This window comes from Bubalus kerabau, chromosome 3 (assembly GCF_029407905.1).
Source record: "Bubalus kerabau isolate K-KA32 ecotype Philippines breed swamp buffalo chromosome 3, PCC_UOA_SB_1v2, whole genome shotgun sequence".
Lineage (NCBI taxonomy): Eukaryota > Metazoa > Chordata > Mammalia > Artiodactyla > Bovidae > Bubalus > Bubalus kerabau.
In genome coordinates, this window is record NC_073626.1 from 38,211,247 (window position 1) to 38,230,586 (window position 19,340).

Genomic DNA, 19,340 nt, shown 5'->3' on the forward strand with positions numbered 1-19,340 from the left:
CCGGTTGACTTAGGATTATCATCCATACTTTATGGATGAGGAAGCTAAAGCTGAAAGAGTAGTAGGCAACCCGGCCTGTCGTTCAGGTTTACCCACCTCCAAAGCCAATGCTCAGAACTGCAATCACCCGGATTAACATGGCACCGAATTCTGGTGTGGCTGGGCCAATGGTTCTCAACCTGGGCTGCAGAGAAGAATATGAACGCTACAAACAAAGCCAGGGCCCCAACTCAGAGCAGCTGAGACAGAATCTTTGGTCTGGGGCTCTGGCATCAGTACTGCTAAGAAGTTCTCCAGGTTATTTTCATGTGTAACAAGAGTTGAGAGTCACTGTTAGAGGCTAAACCATTTTTTTTTGTTTTAATTTGGAGAGGGGCATGGCAACCCACTCCAGTATTCTTGCCTGGAGAATCCCACAGACAGAGGAGCCCGGCGGGCTGCAGTCCATGGGGTCACAAAGAGTTGGACATGACCAAGCAACTAACACACACATTGTTGCTTTACGATATTGTACAACAGAGTGAATTAGCTGTATGTATACATTTACCCTTTCCCTCTTGGCTCTCCGTGGGGCTAAAGAATTTTGACAGTAGAGACCAGCCTAGAAATGAATGGCTACCCCAGTGTAACTGGGTTTCACACACACTGCCTTTCTCTCTGAATTGGGGATCTGCCTGTCTGTCCATTGACACAGGTGTTTCTACACCTGCTATGACTCGGGAACGCTGAGTCAGGCGGGAAGACTTTCCACCCCAGGCAGGGCCCGGGGAGTCTCCGCAGCCAAGGGTGTTCTGCTTGTGACATGTCGTAGCCTCTCCTGGGCGAGAGGCTTCACTGTCTAATCTGCCCGATAATTCCTCCTGGATTCCAATCTCCTTTGACTGGTGCTAATATTTTTTTTCCCCTCCCAGGGGGTTTAAAGGAAAGGAAAAAAAAAAAAAAAGGAAGAATGAAAGTAGGACATGCAGTGTTGGAGGAGAGAGGAGGCAGGGATGAGGCGTGTTGATATCCAAGTGATGAGTTTGCAGTCCTGGCAGAGCGAGGGAGACGAGAGATGTGTTTTGTGTGTGTTTAGGAGGCTGCCTCAGGTACTGGCTGTATGATCTGAATGAATGTAGAGAAGGTCACTCTTGGTTTCAAAAATGAAATCAGGCCTGCCCCACCCTTGGCCAGAACAGAGGGCCTAATTCCGTGCTGGGTTGCTCCATTCCACACCCGCTCTCCAGTTTCTGCTGAGTCACGAGCCTCTGTCTTCTCACTGGCTCCCATTCGGGGATTCATTTGGGTTCCTCCCTCACCCAGCCGCCTCCCCCAGGGTGTTCAGATTAGGGTGAGGAGGGCATCTTGGCGAGGGAGAGGAGGGGCCCTGGAGTGATTAACCAGTTACTCATTTGTGAATAGCTGTTGATTCCTGAGTGTCTGGGCTCCTGGACTCTGGTGGCCAGTGGGGGTGGGACTCTTGATTCTGCTGTGTCCCTGCCTCACCCCCAAGGGCATGGGGGAAGTGGGGAAGTGAAAAGGCAGTGGGGTGAGTGGGGAGGGAGGAGGGAGCACTCTTGTGATTATTTCAGACTGCAATTCAGGGAAGTGACGGCTACTTTCTGGTCCCTGGACCATGAGCAGAGTTTCTTAGATGATTGAGAAACTGGTCCTGAAGTGAGCAGAGCGAGGTCAGTTTTACAGACCCAGGAAAAGCCTGAAGCACCCCCTGCTCTCTCTCTCTCTCTCTCTCACCCCTTCTGCTTCTTGAGTCAATCAGTAGCCCTTGACCTTGGCTGTACATTAGAATCGCCCAGAGAGATGAAAACCGCAAGCACCTGGAGATCTGAATTCAACTGGTCTCCATGGGAATGTTTTTCTTCAACTCCCCAGATGGTTCTAACATGCAGCCAGGGCTGGGGAGGTCCCTGAAGTAAATGTTTCTCTTTTCTGGACCGCAGGAGACCCAGAGAAGTGCTTTCTTTCTTTTTTAAACATTTAAAAAAAATTTTTAATTGGAATATAGTTGATTTACAATGTGCTGTACAGCAAAGTGAATTGTTTATACATACATCCACTCTTTTTTAGATTCTTTTCCATATAGGCCATGACAGAGTTCTGAGTAGAGTTCCCTATGCTATACAGTAGGGCCTTATTAGCAGTGTGTGTACAGCCTTCCCTGGTGGCTCAGTGGTAAAAGAATCCGCCTGCTGATGCAAAAGATGCGACTTGGATCCCTGGATCAGGAAGATCCCCTGAGGAAGGAAATGGCAGCTCGATTGTGCATTCTTGCCTGGAAAACCCCATGGACAGAGAGAGGAGCCTGGCAGGCTACAGTCCATGGAATCGAAAAGAGTCAGACATGACTTAGCAACTGAGCACTCAGCACACAAGTGTGCGTATGTCAATCCCCCTTTATAAGTCTTCTAATTTATCCCTTTCTCCCTTGGCAACCATAAGATTGTTTTCTACATCTGTAACTTTTTTTTTTTCCTATTTTGTAAGCAAGTTCATTTGTGCCATTTTTTTTTTTTTTTTTTTTTAGATTCCACATGGAATTGATATGGTATTTGTCCTTCTCTGTCTGACTTCACTCAGTATGACAGTCTCTAGGTCTATCCATGTTGCTACAAATGGCATTATTTGTTCTTTTTTATGGCTGAATCATCTTCCATTGGGTATAAGTACCACATCTTCTTTATCCATTCCAGAGGCCTGCTTTATTAGGTTATAAGATGGTGATAATCTGGGGTGTTTCTCTGCCAGCATCCTGGCTAACCCCCTCTTTTACAGCAGGACACTTTTAGCCCACAACTGTCCTTGTTTTATAGCTGGGAGAGCGGACCAAGAGGAGTCAGAGAACTTTGCCAGTCTGTCAGGGTACACAGAGCCTGGAAACCAGGGGTTCTTGCCCCCCAGTCCAGAGCTTTATCCGTAGACCTCACAGATGACCACACGGTCATGATTTCTTTGTTCTAAAGACTCTAGAGAAATGACTTCTCCCTGCCCTGTATTCCATCCTGTGTACCTTCTTGGACACACCCTATGCAAGTAGGGGAAAGACTGCAGAACTTAGAAGACCTGGATTTGAGTCCTGGTTCCACCAGGGGTGTTCGTGGGCCCCATCGAAGCATTGGTTATAATAATCCTTTCAGGTGTGGGGATGGAGCAGGGAACGTTCTTTGGAAACCTCAAGATGCCTTGCAGATGTTATTTCTGTGGGGCAGTTATCATCAACATCGGTCATGACCCAGGGATGTGGTCTAAAGCAGGGGTCCCCAACCTTTTTGCCACCAGGGACCAATTTCATGGAAGACACTTTTCCACAGACTAGGGCTGGGGTTGGGGGGATGGTTTTGGGATGATTCAAGTGCATTACATTTCCTCTGCACTTTATTTCTAATCTAATGCTGCCACTGATCTTATAGGAGGTACTGGTCCGCAGCCTGGACTTCGCGGACCCCTGCTCTAAAGGGAGGGGCAGAGAGAGAGCAGATGATCTCAGACTTGGGAAAGGGGGACGGAGGCTGGCTGCCTCCTCTCTCTCCCCCAGGATGCGTTTGTGCCTTGTGAGAAGGCTCCAGCAATCCCCTCCCCATTATACCCCAAAGTGTGGGTCCTTAATCCTTTCTTCTGGCAGTGGGTGGGTGAAGGGTAAGGACTGACATAATCTGGGCATGGGGTTAGCGTGGTGGCCATCCCGCATCTCCATCCTCCCTTCCTGGGGGCTGGTGTCCTCATTCCCTCTGTGGGTCCCCCTGGTTGTACTGTCCTTACCCCAGGCCTTCTACAGGAGGCGAGCCCCCCATCGTAGGTGTACCCACCCTGGCTGGCTACGGCCCCCAGCTTCTCCTGTGGGTGTAGTCTGTTGGGTCCCCCTGGGCAATGGGGAGGCAGCTTGTGTGACCCCATCTGCCACAAGGAGTAATTGCTTTGAGCTCAAGGTAAGGAGGGCTTCCCTGGTGACTTAGCTGGTAAAGAATCTGCCTGCAATGTGGGAGACCTGGGTTTGATCCCTGGATTGGGAAGATCCCCTGGAGAAGGGAAAGGCTACCCACTCCAGTATTCTGGCCTGGAGAATTCCTTGGACTGTATAGTCCATGGGGTCGCAAAGAGTCAGACACGACTGAGCGACTTTCACTTTCATGGTAAGGAAGGGGAAGCCTGAGTTGGAGAAGTGGTTCCATGTTCCAGGCCACTGGCCCTTGTAGCTGCCTGCTCCTCCCTCGTTTCTGGATGTGTTTCTTGGGTGCTGAGAGGCACATGCCCTCCTGGTGACCTGTCCAAAAGATGCTAGGGATGGCTGTTCCTGGATGGGCGTCCTTTGAGGGAGGCGTGACAGGGAGGAGGTGGGGGCTGGGTGGGGTCTAGTGCCCTTTGCCCTGCCCTGATGCCCAAAAAGCTGCACTCCAGCAGAGGCCCTGCACCCCCAGGGCTGAGTATGGGGCTTGGAGGGGAGGGCCTTCCTTCTAGACCTGTATCTCATCCTGTGAATGAGGGGAGACTTCCAGACCCCCACAACCGCGGAGCCCACATATAGATGGAGAGGCAGTGTGTGCGGGTGTCAGAGGGGAGGGGTAGGGTGGTTGATGGGGGTGGGGGTCGTGTGCCGGAGGTGGGCTCTCCCCGCACCTGCCCCCAGCCCGTGGTTCCTCCCACCCCACTGCAGGTGCCGTCCAGGCCGGGGCTGTTCCTGGGGGAGCGCGCCGCCCCCTTCTCCGCCTTCCTCACTGACAGCTTCGGCCGGCGCCACAGCTACCTGCGGATCTCCCTCACCGAGAGGTGCAACCTCAGATGTGAGTCGCCCCCCGGGCCCTCTCTGGGCACCTGTCCCTCTGCTGCAGCGGCCCCTGCAATCGCCCCTGGTCCAGGAATCCTCCTCCCCATTCCTCTTTCTAGAAAACTCCACCCAGCCTTCTTCCTTGCTCATCAGGTGGGGTTCAGGGGCAAGATGGGGATCAAGAGTGAGTTTTGTGATCCTGGAAGCTGGGTTCTCCTTGGAATCAGGCTGGAGAACAGAATTGCTGTTGGATTCAGGGTCGAGGCTGACCCGGGACCTACCACGGGCTCGGGACTCTTCCTCCCTCCCTCCTAATTCCCTGAGGTCTGCACAGTGCAGGACATGGCATGGGGCCCGCCGGGCACTGTAAACAGGAGAAATAGGCTGGTGCCCATGGCCAGCACTGCTGGGTATAACAAAACACTCCAGTTTCATGAGACAGGTCGTCTGGAGCCAGGCTGGTACACAGTCTTCATTGCATAACATTATACAGAGAGCTCTGGGCGGGTCCACTGCTGGAGGGACTTCCACAGTGTGTGCGTCCATCTGTCTTGCCTTTCTTTCATCTTTCCTCCCTTCCTCTCACTGTAACTCACGGTAAGAAATGTGTTTACTTCATGGCCCAATAAATACATGTCTGTGTAGTAAATGTTCAACCTACCAATACTTACCCCGTGCAGTACTGATGTTCTGATGTTCTTGCCTAATCTGTTCCATCTTCAAAGACCAATTCTAGACCCTTCCCTAATCTGCCCGACTCCCTGACAGGTCCTGACCACTAGTGCTGTTGAACCTGTCCCACGGGAACTGAAGGGAGGAAATGGTGCCCCACTCACCAGCCAGGGCTCGCCTCGTTATCCCCTTTTGCTGCCTTGTCCTGGACAGGCGGTACCTCAGTCTTCCAGTCTGTGAAATGGGACTGGTGTTCGGTCACCTGAAGGACTGTAGCCTGGGTGTGAGAACACGTGTTGCCACAGAGGAGAGTGGCTCTGCCCAGGGCAGGGAGCACCTTCTGGCCTCCTGCACCTCAGGACACACAGAGGTGGGGCTCACTGCTTGTCACACCAGATGCAGTGAAGGGACTGAATGATGGCAGGATGGGGGGGCCCAGGGCCCTGGCCTTCTGCGCAGACCCCGCCCAGCGACCCCTCACAGAGGAGGCAGTCTCGGCCTGCCCCTGCCCCCAGCCAGGCTGCCCTGGCCTCTCATTTCTCATCTTTAACCCACTGAGGGACATCAAGGCTGGATGGGGAGGGGTGTTAAATTTTATAGAAGAGGAAGGTGAGCCTCAGAGAGAATCTGGCCTAGGGTTTGTGCCACCTCAGACTTGGCCGGGTCTCTCCTCCTAGCTGGGTTGGGGTTCCAGAGAAACGTACAGCATGGTGGGCGAGTTGGGGACTGGAGGCCTCATGGTCTGACCGCCACGGTCACTTCCTTCCTCCACGTCCCCTCCCTTCCCTCAGGTCAATACTGCATGCCCGAGGAGGGGGTCCCTCTGACCCCCAAGGCTGACCTGCTGACCACAGAGGAAATCCTGACCCTGGCCCGGCTCTTTGTGAAAGAAGGCGTGGACAAGATCCGGCTCACGGGTGGGGAGCCGCTCATCCGGCCGGACGTGGTGGACATCGTGGGTGAGTTGACCAGGGTTATCACCACCTCTCCCAGGTCCTGCTCCATCCAGCTTGACTCGAGTACAAATAACAGAAGCCAACACTCCCTTGGGATGTTATGTTCACAGAGTCCTGCCGCCCTCTGAAAACAGGCACCATCATTATTCTCATTTTTGTTAAGAAATGAGGCACAGAGAAGTTGGAGAACTCGCCCAAGGTCACAAAGCTAGTAAGTGCCAGAGCCCAGTAGTTTGACGTCAGATTTAGACTAAAGTCCTCCCCCAGGCTTGGAGGCCCTCGTGATCTGGTTCCATCATCCGCAGAGACCTCTCTCCTGCCGCTCCATCCCCATCCTCCCCCGCATTCACGCCACCAGGCCTTTCCACGTGCTATTGCCCTCGCCAGGAGCAGGGGGCTGCCAGCCGGCCTCGTTCAGGGCCCTGCCCTGGTGTCATCTCCTTAGGGGAGGCCTCCTGGACCTAAAGTCCCTCCCTGCATACACGCCCCCAGCTATTTTGTCTCCCAGGAGTTGGCAAGATACAGTCCAGGGCCACCACCAGCCTGCGTGTAGCCTGTAAGCTAAGAATAGTTCTCTGTTTCTAAATGTGATTGAAAAAGAAAATCAAAAGAATAACCTCTGTGGCACATGAAAATTATGACATTTTAAATTCACCGTCCATTAATAAAGTTTTATTGTGATGTAACCACACCCACTCATTTACGTATCTCCCACGTCCAGTACTCTTGCCTGGAAAATCCCATGGATGGAGGAGCCTGGTAGACTGCAGTCCATGGGGTCGCTACCAGTCGGACACGACTGAGCGACTTCGCTTTCACTTTTCACTTTCACGCGTTGGAGAAGGAAATGGCAACCCACTCCAGTGTTCTTGCCTGGAGAATCCCAGGGACGGGGGAGCCTGGTGGGCTGCCGTCTATGGGGTCGCACAGAGTCGGACACGACTGAAGTGACTTAGCAGCAGCAGCATGTTGTAGAGCTGAGGCGTTGCCGCAAAGACCATGTGGCTGGCAAAGCTGAAAATATTTACTCTCTGGTCTTTCCGACAGAAAAGGTGTGGCGACCCTACTCTACCACATTATGTTGTTTGGTTAGTTTTTGTCTTCTCATTAACTAGCATGAAAGCTCTCAGGGATCTGGGCGGATTCTGTTCATAGCTGTGTTTCGAGCACCTAGGAAAGTGCCTGGCACACAGCTGGTGCTCACTGGTGTTTGCTGAATGAATGAAGGTGGTTCAAAATGCAATCTCTGAAGTATGATGCGCCCTTGTGGGGATCTCAGCTGCACTGTTACGGTAGTATATCTCGGGCAACTTTTAAAGTCCATCCTAAGCCTTCAGATGAAGAGGGTAACCTACCTTATAGGCTGGACCTGGGGAAGAAATAAGAAGGAAATGTCCAGCAAGTGGCAAGTGCTATGTGTGGGGTGGCCCTTGCCGTATGCTGGTTCTAATCCCTGAGGTCAGGCAGGGACTGTGAGTGTGTGATTATAGAAGATGAAGTCAGAGGAAAATAAGGTTTCATTTTCTTGATTGCTGAGGCCCTCGCCTCTGCTGCTCAGGGTGGGACCCCCCACCCCCTACCCCCTACCCCCACCCCTCAGCTGTCTGCCTCACTTGCTGGTTCAATGCATGTTCTCTAGAGTGCCTGCTTGTGTGCCTGGCACTGCGTTGGGGTCAAAGGGGAGTGATCGCAGGCCCCACCTTCAAGGATCCCAGCTCATTGGTGGGAGTAGTTCCTGAAGACTGCCATCTGACACAGAGTTCAGCTGCGGTGGGGGCTCTGAGAAGGGGCCCAGGGACCCCTGCCAGCTCTTTCCTCCCTCCTGCCCTGTGGCCAGCTCCCTGCAACCCCCACTGGTCACTTGACCTGGAATCTTGGCATCCTTCCCGGGCTGCACACGCTGGCCAAGGGGAGTTGACTTGACCTGCCCTGTTCCAGGCCGTTCCTCAGGGCCTGATGGGCAGACCGGGTTCTAGGAAGGGGCCAGATCTGGCTGGCTGCCCTTGGTCAGAGCACCACCTCTGCTCTCTGTCTGGGGCCTGTGGTTGAGCCAGGGGGCGAGGATCACTGCTGGTTAGAGAGGGCTGGCTGAGCACAGTCAGGGGGACACAGAGCTCTCCTTGCATAGGAGGAGGCCAGGGAGCCCGGAGAGGTGGCAGCTGTGTTCCTGCTCTGGGCTCTTCCACCCCCTCGCCGTGTGAACTTGGGCAGGTTCCTGCCCCACCCTGGGCTCAGTGTCATGATCTACGCAGTGGTCACTTCACGCGCTCTCCGGCTCTGATGGCCCTGGGTTATTGGTCCTGGCTTTGTAGTGTGGGGATAGTCGAGGGTTGATCACCACATAGATGGTGGTTTGGACAAGGAACCGGCTACTGTGACCTGCTTTGAATGATTGATCTCTTTCTTCAATGGTGTGTATTGGGGCGGGGCAGGGGGGACAGTACCACCCCCTCAGCTCTCCCCAACACTCCGCCAGTGTTCTGAGACAATGGTAGTCATAGGGCCTTGAATTCCTGTGCTACTGTTTGCTGCCACTTTGACATCTCCCAGCCCAGCTCCTTTGATTGGCAGAGGTACTTCTTCAGAGTAAAACTGCCCTGCAGGGCAGGGTAAGTGGGGCTAGTGAGGAAGAAGGGCTAGAGGGAGGGGAGGGGGCAGCAGGCAGAGCTGAGATATTCACAGGCACTTGTCCCCCACCCTCCAGATGAGAGGTTTTAGGGACTCCATCCAGGGGGCAGAGTGAAGGGGTTGTGGGTTTCACTGAGTCAGCAGTCTTGGTCTCTCCGGATGCCTGCATGAGGCTGTTAGCCCTGGGACTGGTGCTGCAGAACTCCCCCTGAGAAGACAGCTCAGCTTGGGAGCCCCTCCAACAATCCTGAGCCGATACGGCACTGCTCCTCCTGGCTTGTATATGAGCAAGTTCCTCCCTTCTTGCCATGGGTTTAAGGCAGTGCTGTCCCATAGAACTTCCCGGGATGATGAAAGCGTTCTATGTATTGTCTGATACAGTAGGCAGCCTTGAGCTTCAGATGCTGCTACTGTGACCGAGACACTGAATTTGTAACTTTATTACAGTTTCACTAATTTAAATGGCCACGTGTGGTTAGCAGCTGCCACATTGGATGGTGACGGTTTGCAATTTTCAAAAAAAAGGAAGCATCAAGTAGGCACACCTTACTTGATGATGCTTCGCTTTACTGTACTTCACAGACACTGCGTTTTTCTACACGTGGAAGGTTTGTGGCAACCCTGCATTGAGCAAGTCTATTGGTGACATTTTTCCAACCGCATTCGCTCACTGTGTCACATTTTATTCTCACATTTCCAACTCTTTTTTTGTTGTTACATTTATTATGGTGATCTGTGATCAGTTATTTTTTTTTTCTAATATTTATTTATTTGGCTGTACCAGATCTTAGTTGCGGCATTCCAGATCTTCAATCTTTGTTACCGCATGTGAGATCTTAGTTCCCTGACCAGGTATTTAACCTGGACCCCTGCCTTGGGAGCTCGAAGTCTTAGCCCCTGGGCTTCCAGGGAAATCCCATGTGATCAGTTATTTTAGATGTTACTACTGCAACTCCCTGAAGGCTTAATAGTAGTAATTTTTAGCAATAAAGTATTTTTTAATTCAAGTATGTACGTTTACTTAGACTAATGCTATTGTACACTTAACGAACTACAGGACAGTGTAAACATAATTTTTTTTTTAACTGCACTGGGTCTTGGTTGCTCTGAACAGGCTTTCTCTGGTTGTGGCCAGTGGGGGCTACTCCTGGTGTTGCGGTGCACGGGTTTCTTATTGCAGCAGCTTCTCTCACTGCAGAGCACGGACTGTGGGTGCTTGGACTCAGTAGTTGTGCTGCTTTGTGGCATGTGGGATCTTTCCAGACCAGGGATAGAACCCATGTCCCCAGCCTTGGCAGATGGATTCTTAATCACTGGACCACTAGGGAAGTCCAACATAACTTTTACATGCACTGGAAACCCAGGAGACTCTGTGTGCCTTGCTTTATTGTGATCCTTGCCTTAGTACAGTGGCCTGGAATCAAGACCACAGTATCCCCGAGGTATGCCTGTGAACACACAGGTCCTGCGATAGTGTTGGCAATGTTTGCGGGCCACTTGTTTTGGCTTCTGACTTCAAGACTGACTTGTCGCTGTCAGATGACAGCTTAGCTGGAGAATCGCTCAGTCCTGCAGGCTTTCCCTTTTTGGTTTTGTTCTTCCGTCCTCCGTTCTGTTCTTCCATTATGTTGAAGAAATGAAATGTGGACCATCCAGGTCCCAAAGCTCAGAGCCCCTAGTAAGAGGCCTGATGCAGTGAAGAGGCATGAAAGATTTTTGAAACAGGGTGAAGTTTTTACAAATTATTTTTGATGGACTCTAGTTACATAGAATTTCAGAGTAAATCCTAACCCTGGGTTCATTAAATAATCTCATTATTGATCCATGCATGGCCTTTTTCACTTTATTTATACAAATGTATTTACATTGTTTGATAATGGTATGAATTCCTAAGGAAAGTCGCTACCTCATCAATTTTTTTTTTTGAAGAATCAGAACCCTGGAAAAAACCTTTGACCGCCTCTATGGACTTCACTACCTTGTATTTCTCCTTCTTAAGAAAACACTTTTAAATGCCTTGTTTATCCTTCCTTTGCTTTTTAAGAATGAGATAGCGTTCCTGAATTTTTAAGCACTGTGCTGTGTGCAGTCTTTCAGGCATTATTCTTTTGACGCAACTGAAATGCACAGATGTCACTGTGAGGTGCGGTTCATTTCTTTCACTTCCGTCTCCTTTTCTCTTCCGTCTCCTGTTCTATTACGTGAATACACCACACTTCCTGTTCGTGAACGTTTGGGTTCTTTCCAGTTTCTTGATGTTATAAACGGTGCTGCTTGAAACACTTGTATTCTCATGCAAGATGCAACTGCATCTTGGTGCACACTTTCTCTAGGAAAGGAATTGCCAGGGTATGGGATATGTGAATGTTTAACCTCGCAAACAATTCGGCATTGTCTTACAGAGGTTGTACAACTCTAAACTCTCCCTAGCAGTACCTAAGTGTCTTTTGGATCCTTCCCAACATTCAGTATTATCATTCTGGACTCTTTCCAATGGACTGTGTATAAAATGCCATTTTATTGTGGTCTTGCTTCGTACTTCCCTGTTTAGAATGAGGTCAGGTGTCTTGTCACGTGTTTATTAGCTACATATATATTTATTTATTTTCCTGTGTCATACCAGATCAAGTCATGTGCTCATTTTTCTGTTTGGTTTTTCATATTGGTATGGTCCAAGTTCTTGAGATATGTTGCAAATATCTTCTCCTAGTTTGAAAAAACAAGCCATACTTTGTGTAACAATTTGTTTGATCAGTAGTAGTTCTTGAATTTATTAGTTCTGTCTTTTATGGTTAGTGCTTTTTGTACTTAATGAAACGCGTCACTCAAGGTCAGAATAATGCCTATGGTTTTACTGAAATATTTAAAGTTTCGTTTTTGCATTTAAGTCCTTAGTTAATCTGGGGGTAACTTCGGGGAATCCAGTTTCATTCTTTTTCACATGAATAGTCACTTTTTCTAGTTCTGTCTATTGAATAATTCCTACTTCCTCCATAAATCAGCTATGTGTGCGTTGGTCTGTTTTGAGTTCATTTTATTCTATTTAGTTTGTCTATCTGTACACCAGTATCACACAGTCTTAATCTCTATGGCTTCATAAGTCCGTTATCTGATAAGGGGAATGCGTTTTAATCTTCAACAGTGCTTTAGCTAGCTATACCAAGCTTTGTCCATGAGAATTTTAGAATCTGATTACCATGTTCCCTGGAAAATTCTGTTGGGATGTCGCCCCCCCCTTTTTTTATTGTGTTTAAATACACATAACAGAAAATTTACCATCTTACTTAAAGGTACAGCTCAGCGGTAGTAAGCACATTCACATTATTATGCAGCCATCACCACCATCTCTTCCTATTCTCTTGTACATCGGAAATTCTACTCCTATTAAACAGTGACTCCCCATTCTCTTCTTCCCCAGCCCCTGGCAACCACCATTATACTTTCTGTCTTTATGGTGTGGGCTGCTCTAAGACCCATCGCAGGAAAGCTATGACAAACCTAGACAGTGTATTGAAAGGCAGAGACGTTATTCTGCCGCCAAAGGTCCATATAGTCAAGCTGTGGTCTTCCCAGTGGTCACGTACGGTTGTGAGAGCTGGACCGTAAAGAAGGCAAAAAGCCGAAGAATTGATGCCTCAAACTGTGGTGCTGGAGAAGACTCCTGAAAGTCCCTTGGACAGCAAGGAGATCAAACCAGCCAATCTTAAAGGAGACAACTCTGAATATTCACTGGAAGGACTGATGCTGAACCTGAAGCTCCAGTATTTTCGTTATCTGATGCAGACAGACAACTCTTTGGGAAAGTCCCTGATGCTGGGAAAGATTGAGGGCAGAAGGAGAAGGAGGGTGTCAGAGGATGAGATGGCTGGATGGCATCACTGATGCAATGGGCATGAACTTGGGTAAACTTTGGAAGATGGTGGGAGACAGGGAGGCCTGGCATGCTGCAGTCTGTGGGGTCACAGAGTCGGACATGACTGGGAAACTGAATAAGAACCTCATAGAAGTGAAATCCTGTAGTATTTGGATTTTGTGTGTGTGTGTGTGTGAGATTGGCTTATTTCATTTAGCAAAGGTCCTCAAGATTCATTCATGTTGTAGCATATTGAAGAATTTCCTTTCTTTTTAAGGTTAAATAATATTCCATTGGATGAATGTGCTACATTTTGGTAATTCATTCATTGATCAACTTGGGTTGCTTCCATGTTTTAGCTATTGTGAATAATGCTGCTGTGATTATGGATGTACAGATATCTGTTTGAGACTCTACTTTGAATTCTTTTGGGCGTATACCCAGAAGTGGAATTGCTGGGTCATGTGGTAATTCTGTTTTTAATTTTCTGAGGAAGTTCAGCACTGTTTGTAGGGAAGTCAGCTTCCCTGTCGGAGAAGGCAGTGGCACCCCACTCCAGGACTCTTGCCTGGAAAATCCCATGGGCAGAGGAGCCTGGTAGGCTGCAGTCCATGGGGTCGCTAAGAGTTGGACACAACTGAGCGACTTCACTTTCACTTTTCACTTTCATGCATTGGAGAAGGAAATGGCAACCCACTCCAGTGTTCTTGCCTGGAGAATCCCAGGGACGGGGGAGCCTGATGGGCTGCCGTCTATGGGGTCACACAGAGTTGGACATGACTGAAGCGACTTAGCAGCAGCAGCAGCTTCCCAGTTGGCACTAGTGGTAAAAAAAAAACAAAAACAAAAACCTGCCTGTTAATGCAGGAGATACAAGAGATGAGGACTTTAATTCATAGTTTTATTAAAGTGTAATTTATATGGCCAGAGAATCTTATCTGTATGAAACTTATCCTTTCAAATTTATTGAGGATTGCTTTATGACCTAGTATATTGGCCATTTTTATAATTTTTTTTAATTCTTGAGCAGCTTATCCTTTAATTATTACATGAAAAAAATCTATATTTGTTTATTGGACCCAGCTGGTTAATTTTCTTGCCTAAACCTTTGGTTATGTTAGTCTCTGCTGACTTTCCATCTGCTTGGCCTGCCAACAATAAATAAGTGGGTGGATTTGTTGGTTTCTCTCAGAGGTCCTATTGCTTTTTATTTTATCTATAGTTGAGGTGATTTTATTAGGTTCATATGTGGTTAGAATTGTTATGTCTTCTTCATAAATTGGATCTTTTATCACTAAGTAGTAGGTCTGTCTCCATAATGATATTTTTGGTCTTAAGGTTTCTGTATTTGATTTTACTAAAGCTATATCAGCTTGCTTTTAGCTTTCATAAGATTATTTTATCTGTTTTCATCTACTCATTTTTAACTGCTGTGTGTTCTTATTCTTTCGGTATGTCTCTCACAATAGCACACAGCTATTACTTTGATCCAATTTGACAAGCTTTGACTTTTAACTGGCAAGTTTATTCTGGTTGCCTTTGTTGTAATTATTGAGATAGTTGGATTCATTTCAACAGTTTTTAAAAATCTGTTGTACTTTTTTGTGTTTTTCCCTCCTTTTTGGCTTTTAAATAAATGATCCCCCACTTTTCTTCCAAACAAGGCAAAAGCTTTAGCACACTCTTAGGCCTTTGATTTTTTTTTTCAACCTTCCCCACTGTTATTGTTGGTGTTTTCTAGAATTTTACTTTCAGGTTATTACGAACAGTCTGCCCCTCTGTATCTCTTGTAAGCACCCTCTCTTTCTTTTTAAGATAACTTTACCAAGATATTTGATCCTGTGTAAATGCACATTTCTTGCAGTATCTCTTGGATTTGTTTCTCTCCTATATGAATGTTTTTGTGGTGGTTTCTAATGGTGACTGCAATCTTGACGGTGAATCTAGTTAAATCTGATGTGCCAGGCAGTGTTTATAATGTTTTAAAGCAGTTCAGGTCAGGTCAGTCACTCAGTCGTGTCTGACTCTTTGTGACCTCACGGACTGCAGCACGCCGGGCCTCCCTCCCTGTCCATCACCAACTCCCAGAGTTTACTCAAACTTGTGTCCATTGAGTCGGTGATGCCATCCAACCATCTCATCCTCTGTTGTCCCCTTCTCCTCCCACCTTCAGTCTTTCCCAGCATCAGGGTCTTTTCAAATGAGTTAGTTCTTCACATCAGGTGGCCCAAAGTATTGGAGTTTCAGCTTCAACGTCAGTCCTTCCAATGAATGTTCAGGACTGATTTGCTTTAGGATGGACTGGTTGGATCTCCTTGTAGACCAAGGGACTCTGAGGAGTTTTCTCCAACACCACCGTTTTATAGTATTAAAGTAGTAATTTTATAATATTATTTGAATGCATATACAATTTTGTGTTCAAGGTTCGTTCCTTCATTATGTTAAGAATGTCACTGCATTGTCTCCTTAATCAGTCTGGCTATTGGGAAAAGTCTTACGTCAGTCTGGTTTTTGCTGTTGGTGATATGCTCTTCTTCTCTGGATCGAGTGTTGCCTTTGTTGTCTAATTTCCTTAAATTTTACCTAAAATGTCTAGGATAAGCTTTTCCTCATCTATCCTGTTGGCATTCAATGAAATTTTCCTGATATAGGGAAATTTTTTTTCCATTATTCTATTCCTTCCTTCTCCCAAGTTTAATTTTTTTTTTCTTGGACCTCTATTTGGATGTGACCCATCTACTTAGATCCTCCACTGTTCTTAAATTATATTTTGGTGTCTTGTTCTCTTCTTTTTGCTAGAAGAGCCCTTTAGTCTTACCCTCCAGCTCATCGATTTCTCCTGTGTGGATGTTACCATTTATCTTTTTGTGTTATTTATTTCACAATAATGTTTTTAGCTACTGCTTTCCCTTGTTCCCTTTTACCATGAAAAATTTTGTTTCATTTTGTTAATATCCTCTGTTATTTGTTTTGTTGTATTTATATTTCTCTTACAGTCTTGGTCTGTTTGATCGTTTTTTTTTTTTTTTTTTCTATTGATATGAGTGGAGGGTTGAGGTTTTTTGGTTTGTTTTTGTTCGGGGAGGCACTAGATGTACTTCTCAAGGGCCTCCTTAGTTTAGCCAGTAAACTTCCTGCCCTGAGGATATGAGCTATTCTGTATGACACTACTTAACGGGAAAAGGTTCAAGGCCAGATCGTAGTCTTTGATAGGCCCAGAGAGCTCAAGTTGCCAGAATATCACAGCTATTCACTCATGTCTATAATCTTCCTCACCAGGGACCAGCCTAACCCTAAACCCTAACCCCAAATAAGTCTCTGGCATTCTCACTAAGTAAGGTCTTGATATTGTCTCTACTCAGGTCACTGACACTGCCTATGATAGTGGCCTGACTCTTTTTTAAAGACACTGATGCTGTCCTAACTCACTCCCTGTCACTGGTCATAACTATATCCTTGATGCTTGCCCCAAAAAAGGCCCTGACAATGTCCCTAAGAGCCTCAAATGCCCCTCACTATCCCTCTAATCCTGTCCCTAACTAAGCCCCTGATGCTGCCCTAACTAACAACCTGCCTCTTACTAGGGCCCTTAAGATATCTCCAACAGAGGCCCAAATACTGTCCCTAACTAAGGCCCTGAGGCTGGCCCTAACTAGTGTCCTGACTATGGCTCTAACTAATGCCCTGACGCTGGCCCTAACTGAGGCCCTGAGGCCCTTCCTAACTAAGGATGCTAACGTCAGACTGTAGGTTGTGTACTGTGAAATTCTAGGAGATGCTCTCCACCTAGAGCATGATGAGAACGGCATCTCCTGGAGTGATGTAATCCTGGAGTGATGTAATATGGAGGTCCAGCAGGCCTTCTGCCCTCGGGGAGAAGCAGGTTGGAAGGAAGCAATGACCCTCAGTGGGCGCTGGAGGAGGGAAGTGGAGGAATGGATGCCTGAGGCCAGACAGTCCCCCACTGTGGTCTTCAACTCCCAGCAGGACATTGACAGCTTCCCGCCCCCACCCCCCCACACCTGACCTCTAGTGAATTCCTGAGCTGGTTCTCTGGTGCTTCTATCACCAGATTGTTCAGTAAGGGGACAAGCAGTTATCATACTGAGGCATCAGTGCATAAGGGCAGCAAGAAAGCTTATCCGCCCACCACCCACCCCCGCTGGCTTTCTCTTAACTGCTTTCCTTCGCCAGTCCCCTTCAGCTCCACACTCCCTTCCCCATACCAGCTCAAAAGGGACTGTCCATCATCCTGTGAGTTTCTCAAGATTGTCTTTTTTTTTTTTTAAGTTCCTAGATTTCTGTGTTTCTTCAGGGTTGATTTGTTGAAGGGAGCCAAGAACTACTACTAATTTTTTCACATTGGCAGAGTCCCCAGAGTAAAGGTCTTCTCTTTGTTTTTAAAACAACAACATTTATTTTTACACTTTCATTTTCTTATTGCAAAAGTAATACCTGTTTATTTCAGATAAGCAAAAATAATATCACTGCTGCCCAACTGAAACTGCTGTCAACATTTTGGTTTGGCAACCCGCCTGTCTTTTTCACTTCTCACCCTAATTTTTAACCTCCCCTCTGGACTTTGTGTATTTCCCAACATCCTGACATATTTTGCTACAGAGTCATTTTTAGTTGCGTGATATTCCATCATCTAGACAAAGCATAATTTACCAGTTGTCTGTTTTTGACCGTCTGGATGCTTTCCTACTTCCCTTTGTTATGTATTGCTCGTTGATCAATACATATTTGTCGATGAATATTGTTCACATCCATGATTATTGGGGTTTTTTTTTAGTTTTTTGGTTTTATTTAGATTCCATGTTTAAGTGAGATTATGTGGTATTTGTCTTCTCTGTCTGACTTATTTTCATTTAACATGATGCTCTCAGGATCCATCCATGTTGTTACAAATGGCCAGATTTCCTTCTTTTTATGGCTGAATGATATTCCATTCTGTGTGTGTATACCACATTTTAATTATCCATTTACCCATGAATGGACAAGTCTGGGTTATTATAAATAATGCTACAGTGAACATAGGGTGCATATATCTTTTCAAGGTGATGTTTTCACTTTCTTTGGATAAATACCCAGAAGTGAAATTGCTGATCCTAGGGTAGATCTATTTTTACATTTTTAAAGAATCTTTGCACTGTTTCCATAGGGGCTGCACCAGTTTACATTCCTACCAGCAATGCACAGGGGTGCCCTTTTCGCCGCATCCTTGCCAACACTTGTTATTTCTTGTCTTCTTGATCATAGCCATTCTAACAAACGTGAAGTGGTATCATTGTGACTTTGATTTGTATTTCCTTGATGATTATTAACATTGAGCACCTTTTCATGAATCTGTTGGCCATTTGTAGACCTTCTTTGGGAAAAAATGTCTATTCAGATCCTCTGCCCATTTTTTAATCAGGTGGCTGTTTTTGTTTTTTTGATGCTGAGGTGTATGAGTCCTTTGTATATTTTGGATGTTAACCCTTCATCATATGTATCATTTGCAGATATCCTCTGCAGTTCAGTAGGCAGACTTAAGTCCACCATTCCCTTTGCTGTGTGCAGGCATGTTCCTTTGATGTAGTCCCACTTACTTATTTCTGTTTCTGTTGCCTTTGCTTTTGATGTCTAATCCAAAAAAGTCATCACCAAGATCAGTGTCAAAGTAAGCCCCTTGGACTCACTGCCTGTCTCCTCTTAGGAGTCCTATGGTTTCTCATCAAGATTTAATCCATTTTGAACTGAGTTTGATTTTTGTGTATGGCATAATAGGGTGGTCCAGTTTCATTCCTCTGCACTTGGCTATATAGTTTTCCCTGTCCTTTCCTCATTGTGTATTTCTGGCATCCTTGTTGTAAATTAGTTGACCACACATGCATGGGTTTCTCTCTGGACTCTGTTCTGTTCCATTGATCCATGTAGCTTTGTTTATTTATTTGGCTGCTCTGGGTCTTAGTTGCAGCACGCGGAATCTTTAGTTGCGGTATGTGGGATCTAGTTCCCCGGCCTGGGATTGAACCCAGGTCCCCTTCATTGGGAGTGTGGAGTCTTAGCCACTGGACCACCAAGGGAATCCCTCACGGGTCTTTTTTTTTATGCCAATATTATACCATTTTGATTGTTACAGCTTTGTAATATAGTTTGAAATCAGTGTGATGCTTCAAGGCTTGTTCTCTTTTCTCAAAATTGCTTTGACTGTTGAGATTCTTCTGTGGTGCCATACATATTTTAAGATTGTTTGCTCTCTTTCTGTGAAAAATGCCACTGGAATTTTGATAGAGATTGCATTGAAGCTGGAGATTGCTTTGGGTTAGGATGGTGCATTTTAGTGACGTCAATTCTTTAACCCCCGAACAGAGAACATCTTTCCGTTTATTTGTGTGGTCTTCAGTCTCTTTCTTCCGTGTGCCGTAGCTTTCAGTGTCTTCTGGCTATCTGCGGCTACTCAGGGTTGCCCCCACACCCTTCAGCT

General features: G+C 46.9%; 1 protein-coding gene across 6 annotated transcripts in view; it reads left to right on the forward strand.

Moving 5' to 3' along the window:
- Positions 1-19,340, forward strand: part of MOCS1 (molybdenum cofactor synthesis 1) — a 34,488-nt gene that overhangs the window by 3,672 nt on the left and 11,476 nt on the right. For all 6 annotated transcript variants that reach the window (XM_055571486.1, XM_055571483.1, XM_055571484.1 and 3 more), the window contains 2 exons: positions 4,649-4,775; positions 6,223-6,390. In XM_055571486.1, the coding sequence (XP_055427461.1) occupies positions 4,649-4,775; positions 6,223-6,390 (295 nt within the window). The remainder of the gene's footprint in view (positions 1-4,648; positions 4,776-6,222; positions 6,391-19,340) is intronic.